The 25,814-nt window shown below is 38.0% G+C and overlaps 1 protein-coding gene across 4 annotated transcripts in view; it reads right to left on the reverse strand.

Moving 5' to 3' along the window:
- Window positions 1–25,814, reverse strand: part of SLC4A4 (solute carrier family 4 member 4) — a gene marked incomplete at both ends in the record, with an annotated part of 292,971 nt that overhangs the window by 94,871 nt on the left and 172,286 nt on the right. For all 4 annotated transcript variants that reach the window (XM_080697460.1, XM_080697459.1, XM_080697457.1 and 1 more), the window contains 5 exons: window positions 2,333–2,507; window positions 5,129–5,242; window positions 5,856–6,010; window positions 8,962–9,049; window positions 15,516–15,673. In XM_080697460.1, coding sequence (XP_080553586.1) covers window positions 2,333–2,507; window positions 5,129–5,242; window positions 5,856–6,010; window positions 8,962–9,049; window positions 15,516–15,673 — 690 coding nt within the window. The remainder of the gene's footprint in view (window positions 1–2,332; window positions 2,508–5,128; window positions 5,243–5,855; window positions 6,011–8,961; window positions 9,050–15,515; window positions 15,674–25,814) is intronic.

Consider the following 25,814-nt stretch of genomic DNA (forward strand, 5'->3'; position numbering starts at 1 on the left):
TTTAGTTCCAAAGACAATAAACTCACATAAGGACAGTCCCCATTTCAATGAGAAAAATGTCCGTGAAAAAAAAAATGTTTAAAAACTATACACAAGCTGGGCATGGTGGTGCATGCCTATAATCCCAGTACTGTGGAGGCTGAGACAGGAGGATCACAGGTTCAAGGACAGCCTCAGCAAGTTAGCAAGGCCCTCAGCAACTTAGTGAGATCCTGTTTCAAAATAAAAAAAGGATATAGGGCTAGTGTATAGCTCAGAGATAGATTGCTCTTGGGTTCAAGCCCCAGCACCATATATACACACACAAATTATCTGCACTAAAGGAGGTCTCTATACATTCTAATGGAGAGAAAATTGGTTTGTTCTTACCATCCTGTCAAAAACACAGTTGCTTTTACTTTCTTAACACATGGATGGCTGTATTATCTTCTTTGTGCTGGCCACAGGGGGCTTATCCACTGTTTTTTTGTCTATATGTTCTCTTAAATGATCTGAACATGTGTTCACTATGTTGTCATCTAGATGAGGAATAGCTGCCCAACTTGGATACAGATCAGAGTTTATGAAAATTCTATTACTGACATCACTATTATATTTTAGTTTATAGAGTTTATAAAGATTGTCGCTAAAATCACTGTTATCATTTATTCAATCCTGTCCTCTAAATGAGGAAAAAGGTGGTCAGAAGCAGGGAATACTCTCTTCGTGTTCTTCACCCCTGTATATCACACATGTGGACTCTATAATCCATGCTGCAGGTTTCCCGTGGGGAATACAGAGATACATGTTCTTTGGCTAGCACAATGTTATTTTCAAAATGCTTATCAATTGTCAATATTTTAAAGCCATTACTTTCACTAAGAGTCTGAATTTTTAGCTTCTCTTTGAAAAAACAGAATATAAGGCAACTTTGGGCACATGTTCATATGGGAACCCGCAAAGATGAGCAACTGCCTCTCTCCAATGGAGCATGAGCTCTTAGGTTCATATGGCCCCATGTTGTGAGGAAGCCCAAGCTAACTGTGTGAGAAGTCCTGCAAAGTGTCCCCAGGCCTTTTCAATATACCCCAGGCCAGGCACTAGGCATGCAAGTAAAATGCCTCCAATAGCAAAGTTGAAAAAGAACCAGAGAGGACCACTCAGCAGAGCTGACCAACTACCAAACCATGAAAGAGGATAAAACAGTTGTTTAAAGTCTCCACGTTCTGGGGTGATGTGCTCTGCAGAATAGATAAGGGCTAAAAGATAAGTGCACATGACTAAAACACAATTGTTTTAAGTGGTTTCTCCTTTTTTGCTTGGGACAACATAAATGTTATATCACCATCTTATTTTTCTATTTAGAAAGAAATCTAGAACATGAATGTACCTGGGGACAAAAACTGAAGTGAGAGGAGAATAATTTGGGGAATCGCATTTAAAAAAAGTAAATAAGCTAGCTGACAGCACTTATGAATGTCACATTGGGTAAACATTAATAAGCTGTAAAGTGGAAGGGCAAAGTTTGAAAGGGCTTCTACTGGGTTATTTTCATAGGAATATCAGCTTTATTTACTCCTCTGCAATTAACCTAGCACCCCTATTTTTTATAATGACTGGATCAACTAAAAGTTTTGCACAAATTGTTCTGATTGATTAGGAGAATCAAAAGCATCTTTCTTTCACTTAAACTGGAGCATTACTGATGCAAAAGAAGACAAACACCACCTTCACAGTAACCAAAAATGTGTGCTTATGATTATGGTTAATGGTACAAAAGCCACACCAGAGTCATTTCGGCTTGTTGAGAGACAAGTCCAGGTATAGATGAACCAAGGCTGGGCATGTGGTCAATACGGCTGAATCTACTGGTACCTGGCAAATCCAGCCTTGAGCAAAGCACCCCATTGTTCAATGACTCTACTTATTCACAAAGCAAAAGAAAAAAGTAAGACACGGGACAAGGTGATCATGCATTCCCAAAGAGAGTGCAATGACCACATTTATAACAGAAAATGGCTCGTGCATTGAGCATAGTGGAAGATCTAAACCCTGTGCACTGCACAAAATTAAAGCAGCTGATATGCTTTTGCCCAAATAGAATTGTGGATCCTCATTTCCTCTCCTTCTTCTCCCCACTTGTGACTCAAGTCAGATTTCATCGAGCTATTTTTGTAGTTACTAACATGCTGGAAATACAGCAGCAAGCCAGAAGCGAACTAAAATGCAGCATCCAGCAAAAGAAAGAAAATCACGCTGAGTAACTGAAAGGCCATCTGCTCCTCACTGAGCCGTAGGGGTGAGGAAGACAATCTGCGCCGTACTATTTGTGTCCTCACCAAACCATACCCACCTGCATGTTGTCAGTGGCATCCCCAAGCAGTCCTCCAAAAGTGATGGCATTAGTTACAGTGGCCAGATAGATGAAGAGAATGGCTGAAAGAGCCTGAATATTTAAAGCATCATAAAAATCGCTGGCAAAAAATGGTGCTTTCCTCTTTATGTCCTTAATTAATCCACCACAGAACCTGGGAAGGGAGACATGTTATCAAATATGAAATAAATAACCATCAATTCCATCAAAAGGTAATTCGCTAAACCACATGCAAAAAAAATAAAAGTTCTTAAAATGCTTAAGCCAATCATACTATTTAATCACTTAACATGAGACCAGAAAACTGGGGAGGAATCCATTTCCTTCTATCTCTCTTTTTCAGTTTCTAAATTAGGTGTCACCTTCCCTAAAGATTAGCCAGTTGGTCTTCAGATGAATGTGACCTGCAGAGATGAGTCAAAAATTTGTGTTGCCTAAAGGAAAACATCCAAATATGTAAGTAAATCATAAAACACCCCATATAATCCTGACATAGCATCCTTCCGTCATTCATTCATTCATCCCACAAATGCTCAGTGTGTGCCTGTGGTATGCCCACACTATTACACTCCTCCGGGTGCTAGGGATACAACAGTGAACAACAGAGGCACCTGAGCCTCCCCCTTGTGGAGTTTAATTTTTATGGACCTAGGACAACCAATAGGAAAAGGTAAATAAGTAAAATGCAGAGTGCTAAAAATCATGGGGAAAATTAAATGGGGAAAGGGCCTTATGTAGTACTGAAGAAGAGGTATTTGAAATTTTACATAGGGTGGCCACCAAAACAGGCCTCTGGGAAGGTGACTTTGTGGAAGACCTGAAGGGACTCAGGGAGGGAGGCATACAGGTGTGTGAGGCTAGACAGTGCAAGCTGAGCTCATGCCAAGTGACGGCAGGTCAGCTACTCAAGAGTGCATCAATCTGTACCTTCACCCTCCCAACCAAACCCCACACCTTGGCCTTCCCCTCCCAAGTGCCGCAGCTCCCTAATTTCAATGCCAAGATTTCTACTCTTGGAAACTTTATCAGGCTGGTCTGCCTTGTCTGTCTGTCTAGGCTGCGGTTGGACCTTAGCACACACTCAATGCCCCACTGCTGCTTTGTTAGTATCCAAGGGCCATGCATGGCACAAGCACACTGTAGACATTCAGTGCCTCTATAAAAGGTGAAATATAGTAGAGTAAAATTATGGTATAAATTTTTTAGAAATCTCAAACCCCAAGATGAATGCCTGGGATATGAACAGAAAGAAAAAAGATATTTCTAATGTAAATTGTTTGTGAAGAATTACAACATGCACCAGAGAATGACATTGTGATTAATGATGGACCACATGTTCAATGGTGGTCCCATAAAATTATATTGTAGCTGAAAAATTCCTATCAACTCATGACCTCATTAGCCATGTAAATACTCGCCAGTTCACTGAGTTACTCTGTAATGATGCTGGTGTCTACAAACCTATAAACCAGCCACATAAAAGCACAATACATGCAATTACATGCAGTACCTAATACTTGATCAGGGTAATCAATGACTGTCTAACTAGTTTATGCATTGGCTACACTATACTTTTATCGTTATTTTAGAATGTTGAGTTTCAACTAACAAAGAAGAAATCGCTGTAAAGCAGTGTACCATGTTATACTGGCAGCAACCTTGTGCTTCTCATCTTACCTCCTCTCTTGATTGCATCATGAGGCCATGTGGAGTGACCTAGACCATCTAGGTTTATGTAAGGACACCCCATGATGATTCCACTGTAACACAATCGCCTAATGATGCAATTCTCTTGTCACTTTACTAAGCCATGCATGACTGACTGTGTTGAGAAAAAGGGGGGAGGGGGAAGAGGCGTTGTATTCAACTTTAAGACTAATGGGAAGGGAAATCATTTCCTCTTAACTTGGGAGAGGAAACCCAAGTGGGTCATGAGGAGAAGCCATTTCATTAAGATTCAGTTGCATATTAAAATGACACACTTAAAGAAAATCCTCCAGTGTTTTTTTAAAAAGCCACATCTTCATGAAGTGAGTATCCTACTTAAAAATTTGCCACCCCAAAATGAAATGAACGGCCTAATAGTGAAAAGGGAAGAACTATCATGTAAAGAAATGAACTGAAGCAATCTGGGAAACGTGAATTCCCAGCTGCAGGCCGTGGAGACAGAACTCTGGTCTGCAGATCATTTATGTCTGGAATGTTGCTTTCTTTCACATAGACATCCGAAGACAGATGGGCTTATGAAAGCCATGTGGGAAAGACTAGTCCACTGCCAGTGTTCTGGCTACCTGTACTCACCTTCCATGACCTTCACTCTCAGTCACTCCACCCGCCATATGGCCTGGAGGCCACCGCACCCAGCACTCTGTTACCGCCCCTCCTGCCCACACCCCATGGTCTGCCCTCACCTCACCACTTCCCACAAACGTTGCCAATCTCTGAAAGGCCTTCACTTATCACCCTGCCTAAAACCCAATACCCTTCTCCCATCACAAAAGTTGCTATTTCTTCTTCATTTTTCCAACATTAACCTGTCACCACATTTATTCATTTGCTCATTTGACTCCCATCTCTACAATAAGATCCACAAGGGCAGGGGTTTTGTTTAATTCACTGTTATATTCCCCAGTGCCTGTGACTAATAGGTGTGCTATAAATATTTGTTGGCTGAACAAGTCAGTGAACAAAACGCTGAAAGCAAATTTAGAAAGATGAAGGGAAATTTAGATCTAAAAGAAACCTTCTCATGAATGGCAAAGACCCATCAGTTACCGTCCGGTTCGCTGCAGTTCCTCGCAGTCCCCATGTCCGCCTCCTCCGTGTCCTCCGTCGTGTGGTGTGTCTCCATTCATCTGGACATTCTCTCCTCCTGAGTACATGTTCTTTCTAAGCAAGAAAATAGGACCCAAGTGGATGTTAGTTTATTTTATGCATTGCCTTCTTAACTGAAACATGCACTGGCTAATGGAGAGATGGAGTGAATCTCTTAGGAGAAAGAACATTACTTCTGCTGTCCTGATCTGACAATTCTTAAAGTATTACACTTAGAGCCAAACAATATGATTAGATAAATAGTAAAACTGAACTAATTGCATATTTTATAAGAGGAAAGCTGTTTCACCTGAAAAATAATCAATTTCAAAGAAATGATTTATCCTGAACTACCTTTTAACTATAATCTGTCAAGGACTCATCTTGAAAAAACTGATCTTTCTACATGTTCAGGGAATCCCCAAAACTCTCCAAAGGATGCCTTCTGACACCATTATCTGAGATCTCTAGTTTGTAATCTCTAAAGAACATCAAAACATAAAACATGTTTTTTCAGTGTCAATGACACATGAAAGAAAGCACATAAAGTATTAATCTGAGGTGCTACATGCATAAAGACCTAAAAATATTAGGGCAGTAGCCTTGACCCCACTTCCTTTTTCCAAACACAATCTCCTTCTCAAGGGTACCCTAGCACCTGAAATTCCCCAGCTGCCCCAGAGTTTACCTTTTGTCAGATGACGGAAGGCTTTTAGGGGGTTCTATTCTGATCGCTGGGTCCCATTCTCCAGGTGGAAGAACAATGACTTCATCTAGGAACTCATCAATGCCGGCAATCAGGTCATGCCTGTCTTTTGCTTTATAAGCAATGTCATGGAACACCTAAAGAACAGTAAGAGATGTGCTGATCCAACATGCGAATATTTCATAATGCTTCATACCATACAAATCTGAATAATGCTATCCATAATCCACTATAATATCATTGTAACCATGCTATCATATTTTGTACTATTCCGCTCGTTTTCAAATATTTATATTTTCAGATTATGATCTCAAATAATATATGTAGAGGCATGAGAAAACAGCTGAGTATTTCTTTTTCTATCAATACTGTAAAATAATATGCCTTTTAGCTCCCTTTGATACATCATTACAGATACAGTTACTACAGAAACCAGATGAAAATAGCCTGGAAAAATATGTCTCTCCCTGAAATAGAAGCTACAGGGACAAACAACTACTGATAATTAAAAAGGGAAAAATCCAAGCTTAGTGTAAAGATCAGGTTAAGACTCAAACACCATAGTTATCAAATATACAAATAATGTGACCCATTAAAAAAATAAAACTCAAGCTGGGCATGGTGGTACAAGCTTGTAATCCCAGCATTCGAGAGGCTGAGACAGGAGGATCCCAGTTGGCAGACAGCCTCAGCTACTTAGTGAGGCCCTTTGCAATTCAGTGAGACCCTGTTTAAAAATAAAGAATAAAAACAGGACTATGGGTCCTTGGAGGTAGAATGCCCCTGGATTCCATCCCTAGTACTGCAAAAATAAATAACTAAAAAATAAAATTCTGAGGTATATTGGCAAAACACAAAGGAAAGGGATTCAAATAAGTGATAGTTTGTCTATCTTTGGGCCAGAGAATATCTAAACCCCCAACTCTACAAAAGTTGTGTCTCTTATACACATTCAAAAGGACCCAGGCCTTTTATGTCAACCACTCCATTCTTCTGAACTAATAGTCTGAAAGTTCTTTGCACATAATCCAAGTATTTCATATTTAGTATATCTAAATCTTTCACTTCCAGAAGAGATAATCCCTATTTTATATCCTTACCTATTCTCAAACATTTCAGAAGCTCTTCTTCTGGAAAAAAATTTTAATGTTTTATTGGTGCATTGTAGTTATACATCTTAATGGGGAGAGGCACACATGCACACATCACTCGTTTAGCCCTTCCACAATTCCCAGCCCATTTCCTCCCTCTCCCTCCTTCTCCTGCTGTCATCAAATAATATTTTATGGTATTTGAGTAGTGAGGTTGAAGGAAAGGTAATAAAAAGTGCCAACCCATCCTCCATGCTAGACACTGCTGTCCTCAACCTCGTTTCTTCTCACCAGCTCCACTACTGAGACTGGAGAGTCATAGTCACCTCCCAGCCAACCCTGCAGACATAGATTGACAGTTCCCATCAATGAGGTACAGGACAAGGCTGTCAGGGAAACTTGTACACCACCTTCTAAAAGGGGAAGATACAGGACCCATTCCAGCAACTACCTACCTCCTAAATTTTCATTGGGTGAAAAAAATAAATCCTGGGTTGTTTGAAGCCTAAATCACCACTACTGATGCATCTACCATAAATATGTAAAAATTAAATAGCAGATTATCAATATTTAAAAATTAAATGAAGAGGGAAATAAATGCTCCTTCAAAAGGGGGACAAAAACAGAGCTATATTTCGACACTTAAAGACCTAAGAAAGCAACCATCTGAGCCATCCCCACACATCTATAAAAAGGAGGAAAGCGCCTTGCTTTCCACCTAACACATAGAAAAAGTGACAAAGCAGCAATGAAGCAAAAGTGAAACATTTGGGGAAAGAGTAAAAAAGAAAACACAGAAGCAGACGTTAATTAACCTATTTTTCAATAGTACTTCTCTTATCATGAGACTAACTCAGAGTTTTGTCATACCTAGAATGCATATAGCAATGTATGAGCTGTCGTGCTGCTCTGCAGTGACAGGTGTCATGTGTCTTTGTGTCATGACTCCCACAGAGTAAGAAAACCATGAAAACACGAACTTATTGATACCCAAGAAAAAAAAAAAAACACCCTACCCATTTTATTATGCACTGTTTTACAAAATACATCACTTCTGAAATAATACAGTGCATAGGCATCTGTATTCCCAGAATCAAAGAGACAAAATTAGTTTAATAACCTTGAACTTTTAAAAGAATCTTTAACATCCATCAGTTTTAATTCAAAATATGTAATTATCAGATACGTGTAATTACATATTGATCACCTCAGACACCAATCATTTGTTTCTCTTGAAAATATCCAAAATCCTCTTTCCTAGCCATTTTGAAGTATGTCCACCATAGTTATCCTACTGTACCTCAGATCACTACATATTGTATACAACTTCACTGAAATATCACACTGTAACCTGTAAACAGGTATAATTATGTATTAATTTCTTTTCTCTTACAATTTTTGTCTTTTGGTACAGGGGATTGATCTCAGGAGCAATATACCCTCTAAGGTATCCCTCACCCTATTTTCTAATTTTTATTTTGAAACACGGTCTCACTAAGTTGCGGAAGGATTTGATAAGTTACTGAGGGTAGAGCTCAGTTGCTGTCCTTAAACCTGCCCCAAGCCTCCTGCCTAAACTTCCCGAGTACTGGGATTACAGGCATGCTCAATCAAGCCCGACACAGTTGTGTGCTAATTAAAAACATTGTTAAAAATATTCCTATCACTCTGAACTTCAATATGATGTGTGACTACAATGCATCAATAAAAATCATATTAAAAATTTCAAAATGTTTTAAAAAAAATAGGGTTTTACCTTTAAAATAGATTTTATTCCAACACAGAATTTAGAATCCAATGCAAAACTAAAATGCATGTCTTATTTTTTGAAAAGTGTACTCTATGGGGAGTATGAGTTTATTTACAACAAATACCTCATGTTATGAAGAGGCCTGGCAACCGCATAATGCTAACCGAATAAATTGTGACATGCAATTCACAGGATGAAATCAACACAAGTAGGACAATCAAAGAACCGCATCTTCCAGGCTCCCTACCTCGTCAGACATCAGGGTGGCAATGGCTCTGCCAATCTCGTGGTAGGACTTGGCTTTCCCCTTCGGACCTAAGAGAATGAACAAGAACCTAATGGAAAAGAAAGAAGCAAAGGCTGTAACATGCATTTCATCAGGGTCACAAAACAGAAATGTCGCAGTTCATATTCATAAAATGGTTAGGCGTAGAATTCATCTTTAAGACAAAGGTAAATACAGTCTTAGCGATACAAAAAGTGCTCTTTCACACGACTATCAAACATCAATCATTCTTCAGCAAAGAAGAATCAGGCCCGAAAACCAAGAAACTCCTCCACTGAGCAGGAAGGCTCACCTTTAAGTACTTTATGAGACATTACATATTTCTGTTTTAAACTTTCTTCTTTCTCCCTTTCTATTGACTTTTGGAATCTTTTGAGTAAACTAGTTAAACATAATTATTAGAAAGACATAGTATAGCATTGGCTTTCTCTGACTTTACCTTACTCAATATTGGCAGTGACAAATTATCCTCTCATACTTCCAAAAAACAATTTTATTCAGAAGTGACTGGGAGGGCTGGGATGCAGCTCAGTGGCAAAGTGCTTGCCTGGCAAGTGCACTGCCCTAGGTTCGATCCCCAGTCCAAAAAAAAAAAAAAAAAGCAAAAAAACAGACTGTGAGTCAGAAAAAAAATCTCTACGAGCAAGCCACATGCTGATAGCCAAAGTAAGGAAAGTAAAATGTGAAAGAAATTCAAAATAAATAATCATTCACACACAGTTAACATTTTTTGTGGGTGTTCCCATTTTTCTTTCCAAAATTTGTTTTCTTGATACTATACAATTTATTGCTCCAGAGCAAACAGGTCCTGAAATATGAAGTAATAAACTTTTTCCCACTTCTTATGTTGGAGGAAATCCCTCATAAATCACAAAGACAAAGATGCATGCCCCTACTAGGGAGGAGGGAACCCAATAAATAAGTGAATAAGAAAAAATATACAAAAGGTGACACTGGGTAAATCTCTGCCTTGATACTGTTATCTTATCTAAAGGGGATAATGAGTGCAATAAGAAGGATGACCCTGTATGCTTATGCAGCTTTTGAAATTCTACAAAGTTCTTCACATCCATCACCTTCTTTAAGTTTCTGTACGGCCCTCTGCAGAAAGGACAGGTGTATGCTCCCTGTTTAATGGTAAGGACACTGAGGTCAAAGGAGGTGATGCTTGAGCCCGAGATCCCTGCTTAGTAAATGTCAGGGGCTGGGGTCTAGCTCAGTGGCCAAGTGCAGGCTCTGCACAGTTCAATCCCCAGGACAAAAAGAAAAAACAAAAACAAAAACAAAAGTAAGTGACAGAGTTCAGATAGATGGGTCTTCTTTTTCCCTGTTCTTTTCATCATATAATTCTGCCTAATATCCCACTCAATTGACAGGCCAGGGTTGTGACTGAACAGAAAAACACTATCCAGCAATAACTTCCATAGGTCATTCCTGATATGAATTTGTGTATTCTTAACTTGGGACAAGAAAAGTTAGGCATGATTTTAAGGTAAAAAGAATGGCTTAGTACTTTGCCAAATTTAATTTTTTACTTATTTACTTATTTACTTCTATACTTAACTTTAAACTAAAAAGAGTTTTATCCCAAACACTCTATAAAATGTTGAGGTCTATTCCAACTTGCTCCTGCATGTATAATTTTTTTCATAATAAAATTCAATCCAAAGGAGATAAAAAATCAAGAGTATAAAAAAAGTGTCAAAAATGTGATTGGCCAAATTTTATACCAGTACAACCATAAAATCATTCAGCACTGATTCGCTAGAAAGCAGCTCTGAACTGAGGTGGCATGCTCACTTTCAAGTGTTATCACAGGAACAGAACCACAGATGTAATCAGTTGGCATCAAAGTCTGTTCTGTATGGAGTCATCATTAAAACTGAATTTTAGTTCTTCTAACAGGGAAGGTCAATTGAAATTAGAATTTTTTTCCTTTGAAGCTGAACACTTCATATATAATTTTATACCACCACATGCAGCATTACAGAGCAGTACTTTATGGAAATTAAGTGGGTTTTTTTGAAGGGCTTGATCACAGTCAAGTACAACACATGCAAAAAATATTTTGCCACTAAAGCAAAATATAAATCCCACTAAGAAACACTAGTGCTGGCTACACGTTCCAAGTTTATTTGCCTGTCTACAGATGGCCAGCTGTCAAGCAAGACAATAAGGGTGTAGTGCAGTTTTAGGCAAAATGGGCAGGTGCAGTGCCATAAGAGAAAATATCTGACATCTGGATCCTTTACTTGTACATTTTTAAATAATGGATTTCCAATCCCTGCTATTTTTTTTATTAATTCAGAGTATCTAAATATTAAACTTCTTAGTAGTGTATAATTAAAACATTTCCAGAACCACTCTGTTCTCCTCTCTAGTACCCCCATCATGACAACAGCTTACAAATACATAGTATGGAATGTATCAACAGACACATAAGTTAAGCATCAGGTTGACTATATGGGAAAAAAAACAAAAACAAAACAGTCTTGTTAGAGAGAAAAAACATTCCAGTCACTAGTAGTCCTTAAATACAGATTTTGGCAGAGGATACAAATATTTACTCTTTGGTCTCTGCTAAATAAAATATCAAAGAATGAGTGGAAGTGGTAGCTCAAGGGTGTCTATAATATGGACCTCAACAATAAACCCAGTATAGAAGAATTCTGTTGGTTTAATAGCCTTGATATTCAGTCAGTAGTCCTCTTTCCCAAGTAATTTTTAGTTTTTTTAAAGATATTTCTTTATTAATAAAATATTCCCAAGTGCCAAACAGAAACAACATGGTAGCAGTTAAACTTTTCATATTACTCCAGACAGGAAGAACACAAAGGGAATCTGAACACCGGATGCCGTGGGAAACAGCTTCAAGCCCAGGATTTCATCATGGAACAGAGCTCCTTTAGCAGCCTCTAATCTGGCCTGCATTATGAAAATCTGAGTGAGAGACCTGAGGACTCTAACAGAATCATAATAACCCAGCACAATGAAGTTCCCTCTGCCTGAAACATGTTCTCTCCCCTTTCACCCTCAAAAAAGCAAAAGCTGTTACACAACTTTTATGATCGAAGTACATCCTGCCAAACTCGGCTTTTATAATGTACTGAAAACCCCTTTCATGACCCAAGCTGGTTTTTGTCAATGGACAGATGTTATTTTTAACCAGAAGCTTCTTTCTTTATTAACAAATTAGAGTAAACATCACATTTGTGTGGCTGGAAAAGCACAGCCCATCTTGACAGCTCAAAGAAAAATTAATTTATGTTTCCGAGTTCCTTTGATTCACTCATAACTAGAAATAAGTCAGAATTAGAGTTTGTAATAATGCCTGGTTGTCTCAAGAACCTTCGTGAGGCCCCTTCTACTTTTGTGAGCTTTTTCAAATAACTAATTATGCGTGGAGAGGATGCCTCCAGCATTCACAACACAAAGAAGTACCAGATGATCCGTGTCCGGAACCAATGGCCTATACTCACATTCACAAAATAATTATAGGCAGAAACAGAACACAATATCAGAAAAGGAGCCAGCCTTCCTAAACCACTCAATTTTTTTTTCCAAAAGGATGTGTACCCCCCTTTCCCGATACATCACAGCTATTTCTGGAATAAACTCAGCATGTACCAATCCTTACTCCCTTCTCTGAAAATCAAATAACTCATTACTCATGTTCAGTGGCTTTGGAAATGTGGCTAAACTGTATCTTCCACAACAGATTCATGAGGACCACATACCCGTCATAACCAACCATGTTATGAGCACTACACAGCAGACAGCAATTAGATTAGTGGGCAGGATAGAAATGTACCAGCAGGACCTTTATCCCAATCCCTCTAATAGCTTCTTTAATGGTTTTAACAATTAAGCACAAACTATTTCTCTTAGGCAAGCAATTATTTACACCACACAATACATATCAACTTATAGAAATGCTAAGAAGGTAAATACTGTAATATTTGAAAGGACTAAAGCTTTCTGAACAAACACTGGCCTCAGATGTGCAAACAAAGATCACAAAAGGACAAACTGATCCAGGGTTTTCATTATTCTTCATGGGCAATTTCTAAGACATTTCATTCTAACCCGTCCTAGATATCTCCCCAGGCTCTCCCTAAAATTTGGCCTGAGTCAGAAATCTGCAGTTCTATTTCCAGCCCTGATGGTGAATCTTCCCTTTGCCTCCATCTCTCAAGTATAAGATGGTAATAAGAACATTTATCCCATATATAACTCGTAGTTATGAATGTCAGGTTGCCTCTGTGAACAGCCAGAAGATGACAGCAAACAAAGTGGCTGCAAGATTGGAGGAAAATCAACACGCCCTCCCCGCTACCTAATGCCAAAGGTTAGGGTCTGTGCACTTTCACATCAATGGCAAGAAGGACCCACACACAGACATCCACCCACCCAGCTGACAGGCATGCAGCTGCAAGTAGTGGTGTACAACAGATGGACTAGTAACAGAGTAAGAGGAGCTTGTGAATTCTACACAAGGAAGAAGAGCTGTTAGAGACATGCGTCTGAAAAAACAGGTGGTAATAATATTGTTTACCAGGCATCATCGGGATAAAAGTAACAGCATAACTGTCCTCAACCTTTCAAAGAAAAGTGACCACGAAAAGATGTATAAAAAAAAAAAACAGACTTCTCAGGTTTCCTGCTGTACAACAGAGCAGCATGCATATTCAAAACACACTGTGGAACGCAAACCAGTCCTTCCCAATGAGGACCACGTTCCTTGTGGGATTTCCTTTATTGGATTTCACAGGATGCAACCATTGTAAATAGCCTCACATTACTTGCAACCAAAAGAAGCTAATGAGACTCCCTACCCAGTGATTAGAGTGTGCACTGGTTCAGAGGACAGCAAATGGATAAAACTATTTCCTGGAAAAACATTAACATGCAAGGATATATAGTTCAGATTATTGTCCTGAAATAGTTTTATATTATTGAATTACATTCCATTCCCTTGAATTGCTTGGCTCTGCTTGTTAATTCAAATGATGCTGTATTTCACCTCTAAACTAATAATACCCTCCCTCCAGTGAAGAAGGAGAAAAAGAAAAGAATGAACCAGACAGGAACAGATAAGAGGGATACAAAAATGGTAATGATTTGCTACTCAGTGGGTGTGTACTGTGGTTAAATAAAAAGCCTTTTAAATATTTTTATTTGTAGTTTCTAAAGAAAAATGGTAATAAAAATGAAAAGAGAAGAGCAATTTTCTTTAACACTTCTTGGCATGATTTTTTTTTTCTTTCAAGCCCCAGTAAAGTTAGTCCAAAGAGACATACATAAAGCCACTGGGGCACTGAGCTGGACTTCAGCCAGTGCCTGAGTCAGCAGTTTGCCAGGTGATTGCTCAGACAGAACTGTGAGGCTCTGCTGGAATGTTTTCCAGCAGAAAGCTAAGTTACAGAAAACACAAATCATGATAATCCCATTAAATGAATAAGCAACGATCATCATCTTTCCACAACTATTTGTCCAATGACTGCCCTATGCATTATTCCTATTTTAAGTGTCTAGGAAATCCAAAAATAGGTAAAGAAAAAATTATATTTGTATAATTAGGAGGAAGGCCTGAATTGAGAGGCCTTAAGAAAAGTTTCCCCTAATTTTCCTCCTAACCCAGCTCAAAATCAACCTTGAGCCTCTTGTCACTGTTGGTTAATCATGCTAGTACCAGCTGGGCTCCCTGAGGAGGATTCATGACCCTCCCCTCCTGTCACATGGGAAAAAGCAGGAGGGAGCAAAAGTCACTGCTTCTTGTCCTGGGACCCACAGAAAGCACCCCTAAAAATCCTTTCCTATGATAATTTTCTGATGTCAACCTGATGATACAAGCTTCTCTTTAAACTCAAGTTTATGTGAAGCATTAACTTCTACTCAACTAATTGCACTCCATAAGTCAAACTTTCTAATGCTACTGAGTTCAGCTTCAGAGGGAAACAAAAAGGATGACCTCTAAGGTTCTATGCAGTGTAACGAGCTCATGACTCTAAAACAGTGACATGCTTCCTTTTAAAGCGAAAATTTACGCCCTAACAGACAACTATAAAGGGTGCAAATTTAGGTATAAACCTTATAGAATTTTATAAATATGTGTGTACATATATGTGGGTATGAACTTACTACGAACTTTCTGATAAAACAGAGTAAATGAAAGCAACTATGACCATTTACCAACTCTATCACTTTGGACAACTGATTTGAACTCTCAGACACAGTTTCTTCATCTATAAAATTTTAATACTCTAGTTTGTATATTAAAATAGTGATGTAAAGATTAAATAGTATAATCCATTAGAAGAAACTATCCTAATAGGTTATTATAATCGCTACGGTTATGACTACATAGGTGCCAGTTAATATGATAGCATAAAATGCAGAAGACTTGGTCATTATTTCAAATGCAACCTCGCCAGTGCATGGGCTGTGTTGTCATTCTGTGACCCTCTATCCCCATAGGCACAGTTTGGACCCCAGCAGGTAGGAGAGCAGCTTACCTTGTGGGCACGGGGACCTCAGTCAGGGCACCCAACATGACAGCCTGCTGCAACCGAACAAATGCGATAAAAGGGGTATCCAAGAAGTCGACTTCCCCAACAAGCACGTTGGATGCTTCGGCATCACGTGGCAGCTTTTTCATGAACTTGTTCTTCAGCTGCATGAGAAAAGACAAGAAAGTGAAATGTGTAGCCAGAGAGGAAAACAAGGAGATATGATATGAAGAACTTGTAGCAATCCCTTCATTTGAGTCTCATACAACTTCCCCTGGAAAGCAACTTTATAGAATGTTAACCATTCCATTAAAATAAACATTTAGCTATACTTTGGATTCAAAAACAGCGAGGACATGACATGGTTTATGTACAAAACAATGCAATGTACAGTATAACTCCATTCATTTACTTACTCACTAAATGTATTTAATGAGAGTCTACTATGAGTGGGATACAGGGAACACAGACTAATTCCATGCTCTGCTCAGGCTTATAGTCCCATGGGGAAGAATTAGACATAATTTAAAGTAGTGATTAGCACTAAGAAAATAAGTAAAACAGGTAAGAAGGTTCTTTTTTTAAAGCAAGGCAGACAGGGAAAGTCTCTGCAGAAATCTACTTGACCCTGGAATACAAGTCATGCAAAGAGTTGGGCACACAGCAGTCTAGCAAAGAGAACAGCAGGTGCAAAGTCTCCGAGACAGAAAGGATGTTGGGAGTAATGAGAAGTGTGGTGGGGATGAGGGAAGGAAAAAGAGAAAGCAGTAATGAAGCTGCATGGGTAAGAGGAACTAGGTCATAGAGCCCTGAAGGCCACAGAAAGGAATTTTAAAATTTTTGGCTAGGAGGACACTGTCTACTAAGAATCCCAGTAAAAAGGTGGAACAGAAATACATTAATCTGGGAGATACCACCAGGTAAACAGTATTTGAGTCCAGGAACAGGATGATACAACTCTCAGTGTGAATGTCGATACAGAAAAAGGATAAGAACCCTTTCCTGTATCCCTATCCTGGGCCATCATTCTGCCTTTCATAAGAAGAGAAGACATTTGTGGAGGGCACTAAAAAAGAGCAGCAAAATATAGAGAGAGGAAACCCAGGACTTCTCCAACAGCGAGGTAAAGAGAAAACTCAAAAAGGAAAGTGTGTCCTCAAATAAGGAAAGTTCAAATCAGAAGAGAAGAGTGGACCAATGATCTTGGCAAAATGGCAGTTCTGGGGAGTCTTGACAAGAACTGTTATCATCACCAGGGTACCAAGTGAACAATGAGACGTGAAGACATAGAGACAGAGAGTAGAGATCATTATTTTGAGAAATATTCCTACTGAGAAAAGATGAGAAGTAGGAAGGTCAGTGGACAAAAGCATAAAAATCAGGGATTTAAATGGGGCTATGGTGCCATTTAGGAATGTGTGTAGTAGGGACAGATTCAAGTAAAAAGTGGTTCAAGCAACCTTGAACTACTGAGAAGGGACATAGCCACATCACAAGTAGAAGGTCCAGGTTTAGATAGGAACACAGCTTATCAGTCTTTCCAGAGAAGGAAGGCTATAATGGGTTCAAAGGTGAATGTTTTTGAGAGATTAGGTGTAGTGACAAAGAGGACATTTGAGGACTCACATTTTTTGCAGTAAAACACAAGTGAGCTGAAGGTGAGGAGGAGGGAGCCGTGTGGGATGGAGGAGAGAGGAGAGATGGAAAATGATTTTCTTAGAGAGTGAGAGCTGCTTAACACATGCACTTTGAAAGCTTATCTTGTAGGCATTATTCCTTCCTACAACCCAAGGAAAACATTTTAGCAATTGTCAAAGGATCAAGATAAGAATTTTTTAAGACCATACAAAAGACAAGGACTTCTAATACATACTTATCATCCAATATAAATATCCTACTCCCTCAAAACAAAAGTACCAATGAGTTTAGTATTTTCTGTCATGAGATATTTCTGAAATGGGAAGTGATAATCATGCCCCAATTTCTCCCACAAAGACAAAGTTTATAGCATCATTTTATTTTCAGCTTTAAGAGTTTTTAATTAGGGAAAATAAGCAACATGAAGAGTAATTCCTAGAACTCCATCACCTTCAGTAGTACTGTTAAAGGATTTTTGCTTTTAATTTAATACTTCATATAAGAGTAAAGATGTCAGACAAAAAGCTCAAACCTTTGTCCTGAGAATTTAGTGGAAATCAACCAATCAATCAATCATTGATATATGCCACTTCTAAGTAGTATTTCCCAAGATTTCTACCATTAGTCATCCAAGAAATGCTAATATTAAAAAAATTATCTTTACATTTCCAAATATGAAAACAGCAGTCAAAGAGTCAAAATCACTAAGTTGCCAAAATTGTTATCACCTTAAAAAGTTGCAATAATGAACTGTTCTTAACACAAAGTTGAGTGGGGGCTGTGGCACAGTGGCCAAACAAAATACCATTCCTCCAACTCTCCAAAGAGAGTTCTCCTTTGCCAGCAAGGAACACAAATCTGTGCAGTACCCAATTTTGCCTCCCATTCTCTCCAGCAGACTCCTTACCATCTGACCATAATCCCCTTCTGTTAGATTTTCACACTCATTATCATATATTGTCCTTTCCCCATTTCTACCTTTTCTAAACATCCTTCAGAGCTCAGCATAAGATGCTCTACCATCTCAGCCTACTCCCTTGGGAACTTTGGAATTACTCATTTCTGAATCACACTTTTGCCAAGGTATAAATTGTCCCCCTACCACCCCTGAGTTTCATGATGATAAGAGCAGTTTATTCTAAATAAATGAAATTGGTACTTTGTACATAACTCATCTATAATAAATAACATGAATAAGAGGAATGTACACTGTAACACTAAAAGTCAGTCAAAAGACCATAAAATCTTTCAAAAAGTTTGAAAGGTTTTTTTTTTTTTCTTTTTTTTTTTTTTTTGGTGGTACTGGGATTCCTAGAAACCCTTCTACCTCTGGGGCTACAATCCCAGACACCTATTTTTCTATATTTTTATTTGGAAACGGGGTCTTTTAAGCCAGCAAGCCTGGCTTCGAACCTGTGCAATCCTCCTGTCTCCGCCTCCCAAGCGTGGGGATTACAAGCGTGTGCCACCATGCCCGGCGAAAGGTTTTCTTTAAGCTCAATCACAGCATCTACCCAATTAAAAATATGTATAGAATCCTACAGCTTATATATTTCATAAAGTGTCTTACTAGTACCATAGTTCCTTTAATAAGATGACTGCTCCCACTCTGGAACATTAGAAGTAATATTTTAAGGTCAAAGAAAATAAGTCCTATACACCCTGAAGAGAGATAGTTGTAACGACATGTTCTTTTAGTTTACCTTTTTATATGTTTGTGAAATACTAATATTCTAAGAGGAACTCATAGATATTCTAAAATGGAAATCTTTAGTGCCTGCGGTACCACCAAAACTCAGTCCTTGGATGGATCTTTCTTGTCTATCAAGTCCAAAGACTTACTAACTTGTATCTTCAGCCAGGATCTTTCCCCTAAAGTCCAGACCTATAACACTTCCACCTGGCTTTCTAATATACATTTCAAACTTCATGTATCCAAAATAAGCCCTTCTAATAATCTCCCCACACCAGCTCTTTCTGCCATCTTCCCTGTCTCGTAATGGCAACTCCCTTCTTCCATTGCTCAGGACAGAATCTTCTTTCTTCCCTACCCCATGTCCATTCTAACAGCAAGTCCAGTGGCTCTCCATTTCAAGTCTATCCAGAATCGCCACCTTCACAGCCACACTCCCACTCCAGGCCCTGTTCTGATCACTCTGGGGATGATAGCATTGGTTCCAGCCTGGATCGCCTGTTATTCCCTGCCCCAGTCTATTGGCCAAGGAATGCAGAGAGCAGGCAATCAGATTCTGCCACTCCCTGCTCAAAACGCTCTACTGGCTGCCATTTAACTACATGAACTCAAGGTCTTTACATCAGTCCCCAGTTCCACCATTATCCAGCTGCCCATCAGCTCCCTGGCCTCGTTTCCTACCAGTCTTTTCCAGTCTTCCTTCTGGCCACCTCTCTGGCCCCACGCCCTCCCAGACACTCCAGATATACACACCTCAGGATCTTTACACCTGCTGTCTGTCCTTCAGGGGTTCACCTTCATTTCCTCCTCACCTCCAATTTTTTGTGGTACTAGGGATTGAACCCTCAGAAGTATTCTATCACTGGGCTACACTCTCAGAATCCTCTCTTTTTATTTTACACTAGTTAAAATTTCAACTATTTCCCTACAGACTCTTTTAAAACATATACTTCCATTGAAGAACTGCGATTATACATCATAGTAAGGTTCAAAGACCTCACTATGTGCACAGGTCTTCAGGTCCCCGAGCTACCCACCCCTCTCCCTACATAAACATGAGATTGGTATAATGCATTAATGAATGGCCATAGCCTAAGTTCAACTGTTACATCATTTCTTTTTTTACTATACCCATATCCCTCCTCCTAGCTATTCTACTGATGTCTCTCCTTATTTATCTCTTCTGTTTCCTATTTTCTCTCTAGCTTCTATATAGAAGAAAATATTTTCCCCTTGACTTTATGAGACTGCTGATCTCAATTAGCATAATATTTTCTAGTTCCGTCCATTTTCTTGCAAATTACATTATTTTTGTTGTTCTTTATGGCTGGATAAAATTCCATTGTGTATACCATACACCATATTTTCTTTATCCATTTATATGTTGATAGACCAGGAGGTTGGTCCCATAATTTGGCTACTATGAACTGTGCTGCCACAGTCACTTCTTATTCCTCTTGTCCACATTTACTTTCTTGTACTTATACATAGTGTAGGTGTTAGTTGTCTTTTTTATTAGATGCCTCTCCACTAGATTATAAGCTCTTCTGAGAGAGAAATATCCACCTCATTTTTTCAGTGTCATGTCTCCAGTGTCTACAAGGGTGCCTTGAGGAGAAGGGCTGGATAACAGTTGTTGAGCACATGGGGGTTATTATTTCTGCCCTTCTCAATAAGCTTTCCTAACTCTCTTCTTCAAGTAGTCAGTTCTGTACATCCCATCCAGGCTGCAAAAGTGGACAAAACTGCCCGTTCCTACTAAACTCTCTTGACAAGAGTGACTGGTTCAAAGGTGGGTGTACAACCCACACAGAGACCAAATCCAATGGAAAAATTGCTATTTATATGTGTAAAAATCATCATTCTTCCTTTCACCAGGGATTATTTACTACCATGTTAAAAATGCATGTTTCAGGACTCACCAGAATAGGTAAAAAAAGACAACACCCAAAAGGAAATCAACAAAAGCAGGAGAGAAACCAGGTAGAGAGGGAGAAATTTCTGAATCTCCCATCCCAGTCTCTGACGCTCTATAGCTTCCCCAGGAATTTTCCAACTGACATAAGCCACTAAGTCCAACTTTAAATTTAAATCAAGTGTATATCTACCCACCGCAGAGTCCAGATACAAAAGTGTGTTTCTGAGATGATTTTGAGGAAGAGCATATTCAATAAATTTAAGTAAGTTTCTATACTACAGACTTTCTCAGAGTCCTTAATATGCCTGTATGCCCAGGAATGCTGTATTTCCCACTAAGAGATGAGGCGCATTATGGCATAAAATCAGATTAGAAAACACTGCTTTGTACAGAATTTTCTCATCTTTCATCTAATTCCACTCTCAGCTCCACTTTATTCTCCAAAATGCATGGGTACCTACAATGTTCAAGGTCTGGGCATAGGCACTGGAGACAGAGTCTACTCGCCTGAAATTTACAGAGCAATGGAAAAGAAGAAAATATAGAAACAGTTGTAATGCAAGAAAGAAGCATAAATATCATGAAAGATACACAGTGTGATGGGAAGTCACAAAACAGCAATTACGCCTAGTAACAGAGTTTGGAGATGGTTCTTCTCTGAGTCAAAGTTTAAAATCTCTCCTATAATTTTGGCTCATCAAGCACTGACTCACAGAAAGTCATCATTATTAAGAAGACCAATAATATCTGATAAAGGGAAAAGTAATGGATGAAATAGGAAACCCAATTCTGAGTTTACATAATAAACTATGAATAATAATAAAAGAATAAAGATTAAACAAAAAGGTAAAGAATAGACTTGGGAATTACAAACAGCAATAAAAGATAATAAAAACATGAACAGATTCTAAGGCTTTCAAATCAGGATGAAAATGACCCAATAAAATCATCTGGATTGAATTCCAAAGATAAAGCTCAACATTCCTTTCTTATAGGTCATTAGTTGCTTCTCCAAGGGATACCCAGCCTGGATATTATTCAGGGTCAACTGTAAGAACACACACAATGAAGAAAAATTCCTTTAGCCGACCCTGATTTCAGAGAAATAGATTTCAAATGGCTGCCTTGTGGAGCTATAATCATTAAAAGATACTTTGGCTAGCTTAGCAATTCTGTGACCTTTTTTTTTTTTTTTTTTTTTTTTGTCTTTGCCAGGTTTTAACACAAGCTCTGTGAATCCAGATGTGCAGGTTTTCAGAATCTTTTATTCCATATTTTTTGCTCTAATTATTTAGAAATACATCTCACCCTCTGCCATGACAATTTCTTACCTTTCCTTGCTTTCAGAATGATTTTCTATAAACCCAGTGACCACAGAGTTTGTATGACAAGAAACTACAAGTTTTGAGTGGATAAAGCTATTCAAGTGGACTGACTGTAGGAACAAGTAACTTACATGGGATGTTAGTTCTGTGTGATAAGAAAGCTATTCATACACAAGTGATAAGCACCATATCTAATTAAGAAAGTGAGTCTTCCACTCTCCACTTAACGTCTTGGACTCTCCTACCCACTTCTCTGAAAGCAGTCTGCCCAAGAGACCCATTACATTAGAGACCTACCACACTAACGGCTAATCAACATTAACTCACTACTAAAACCACTTGATTAACATTGTGTCCTATTCCTCTTTGCCATCAGAGCTATAGCATTATCTGGTTAGTAGATCTAAGCTATCACCTTCCTCAGGCACCAGGCAGATATTTAAACCCTACTTCTTTTCTTTGCCATTATTATGACATTAAAATAATTGGGCTTACAATAAAGCATGATTTGTAAGCAAGTGAACTTACTGTTTGTCATTTGAATACTTCTTACTAGGAGATGATTCTGCATTCAATTCTACGTCCTTACTATAAGTGATATTCCAAAATCATTTATACTTTAGTGTATTTTCTCATTTTTTTACAAAGGTAAACTATTACTACCACATTCTATACACTTTTTCTCTATATGAGAATGACTTTAATTTCCTAATATATACTTAGTCTCAGTTCATTCTGTCTCATGTCCACCTGCTAAAATGTACCCACTTTCCTAGGAAAAAAAGATAGCTCATTGATGTGTTGATGTTCTTTCCTGTCTTTTCCTTTTTTTTTTTTTTTTTGGTAGTGGTGGTGGTACTCGGATTGAATCACCCAGGGTCATTCTACCTCTAAAGCTATACCCCCAGACCTATTTTATTCTTTCATTTGGAAACAGGGTCTCAGTAAGTTGCAGATGGCCTCACTAAGTGGCTAAGGCTGGCTGGAAACCTGCAATCCTTCTGTCTCAACCTCCCAAATACTGGGATTACAAGTGTGTGCCACCATTCCCGGCTCTTTTCCTTTTTTTTTTTTTTTTAAGATTACTTTTTTATCTTCCTTTAGGAATTTCTGGCTTATATTTTTCCCTAAACAAGATCATCTGGTAAATTTAAAGTCATTATATGTCACCCTGGTATCATATCCTTCCAGTGAAGAAAATATTAGTAACAAAGAAGGATTACCATGCTTATTATAAGTTTATTCATAACAGTCTCAATTTATCATATTGTTCTAGCATAATTATTAGTAGTACCTCTTAATTCTCAAATACATCTTGGTCTAAATGAAAAATTTTATAGATCCCCTATATTTTAGTTTTACTGAGATTGGTTCTTGATCAGAGCCTAAGATAGAATGTTAGAAGAAAATTACATGCTGTAGAAATTTAGCCTTCAAGGAAACTTAAGAAGCCTGAATCAAACAGCCTGTTAGTAATTTCTTTATGCTGAGTATGGACTTATTCATTTAATCTATACATGTAATAATGTAACTGCTAAGGTAGGAAAAAAGTGTCCCCTCACCTTCCTGGGTTTCTGCCATTACCCATTCTCTCTATCTACAATTCAGAAAAATAGACAATTTGATGAATAAGAGCTTGAAAAATTCAATAAGACTTTTTGTGTAATGGAAGGGTTATGGTACCTGAACACAAGAAGCAAGTTAATTGTTTTTTCTTGCAGCAAGACAATTGACTGACAAAAAGAGACTTGACATGTTCCTGGGGCTACTTAGTAGATTCAATCTATATCATGGGCTCAATTATTTTTCTATGTCATAATAATTGTCTCTTAGACCATCTAAACTTCAGGATTTAGATTCTGTGTGAGTAGGTATAGGTCTGGAGCTATATATTTGGTGAACTACAGAAAGCTAGCTTCCAATTAGTTCAACTCTGAACTGAATATTTAGATGATCTATACCCACTCTAAATATTAGTCAAAAGCAAAGGAAATAACCTCCCAAAAAAAACATCATTTGCAGCCTCAAATTATCTCTACTATGTATATGTTACATTTGACTTTTTTTTTTTGGTGGTGGTGGTACTGGGGATGGAACCCTTCTACCTCTGGGCTACACTCCCAGACCTATTTTATATTTTTACTTGGAAATAGGGTCTCTTAAGCCAACGAGACTGGCTTCAAACCTGCGCGATCCTCCTGTCTCTGCCTCCCAAGTGTAGGGATTACAAGTGTGCACCACCACGCCCAGCTACATTTGACATTTAATCAAAAATTACTAAGCATACTAGTAGGTAAGATCAAAGGCCTAGAATCAAGAGTAAAACAAAAACTAGAAATTAGAAACAACATTAAAAGAGAACTACACACTAAAGTTATAAGACTTAGACTTCAAAATAACTTTGTAATATTTTTTTAAGTATTGATTGTGAGTTCTGGAATTTCAACAGAATCTATTTTTAAAAAGATGTGTTAGAGATTAACATATGTATCATAAACTGTTGAAATAAATATTACTCATAATCCAAAAATATGATACATTAAAACCTATGGAATGTTGCTAACCATATGTGTTCAGTAAAATTAATGGCCTTAACTGCAAACATTACAAAAAAAATTCTAGAGCTCAATGACCTAAATATATACATAATGTAGTTTTAAAAAAGAGCAAATGAAATTCAAAGAAGGAAGATGGAGTATATAACAAAATGATTGAGGCTGGGTAATTTATAATTAATATAAATTTATTTCAACTAGTTCTAGAGGCAGTGAAACCCAAGGCATCAGCAGTGAAGTCTGTTTTGTTTTCAAGATTGTACCTTGAATATTGTATCCTCTTCAAAAAAAGAGCAATATATCTTTTCATAGCAGAAGGTAGAAGATAAAAAGTAAAATATTTCCTCCACTGAGTCTTTTTATAAGAGTACCTAATTCCATTCAACCACCCAAAAACACACACCTCTCAACCCTGTTGAACTGGAGATTCAACTTTCACACATTTTAAGGAGACAACAGCATTCAAACCACAGCAGAGGTATTCACACTGTGAAAAATCCTGAAGTAAGCTTATGATTTGTACTTATGATACACATACATTTTACTTTAATAAGACAATTATACTATAATTAGTTTCTTAATAAACAACTTATTTGTTACAAATCTGGCATACATGTAATACACCCTTGACAGGAAATCCTTAAAAGAAATAAAAGACAATGAGAAACTAAAATCATATTCCACAATTCTCTGACTCACAATGTAAGTACTTTTGTAAAGATTACAAGAGACTAAATATCTAGTAAGACACAAAGAAATGAAGCTAGTCTTCTGAATCTTTGTAGTTTCTCCAACACAAAGACCAGTCCTCCTTCTCTCTTCAGATCATAGTACTCATTCTCTCTTCCTGCAGTGCTTGAGGGTGTGAGTTCATGAAGGTACACATTGCACCTGGCCTCTCTCTGTGGTTATGTATTCCTGCCTTCCTCCTCCAGTGATATGCAAACACTAATATTCCACTACTAAAAACAATATAACACATACAAGTATACATTTCTCAAGTGAAAATTGCATGATTACCCAACTAGGAAATAGTAGACAATGGAAAAAAATAAGAATCTGTTTCCTATGCTTAATAAGTATTATCTTTAATCCAAGATCACTTAAGAAAAATTACAATAAAAATTTTCCTGTTAGATAAAGGGTATTTTTATGTGTACTTTAATTTGTGGGATT

The sequence above is a fragment of the Muscardinus avellanarius genome (assembly GCF_963383645.1).
Source record: "Muscardinus avellanarius genome assembly, chromosome: 6".
Taxonomy (NCBI): Eukaryota; Metazoa; Chordata; class Mammalia; order Rodentia; family Gliridae; genus Muscardinus; species Muscardinus avellanarius.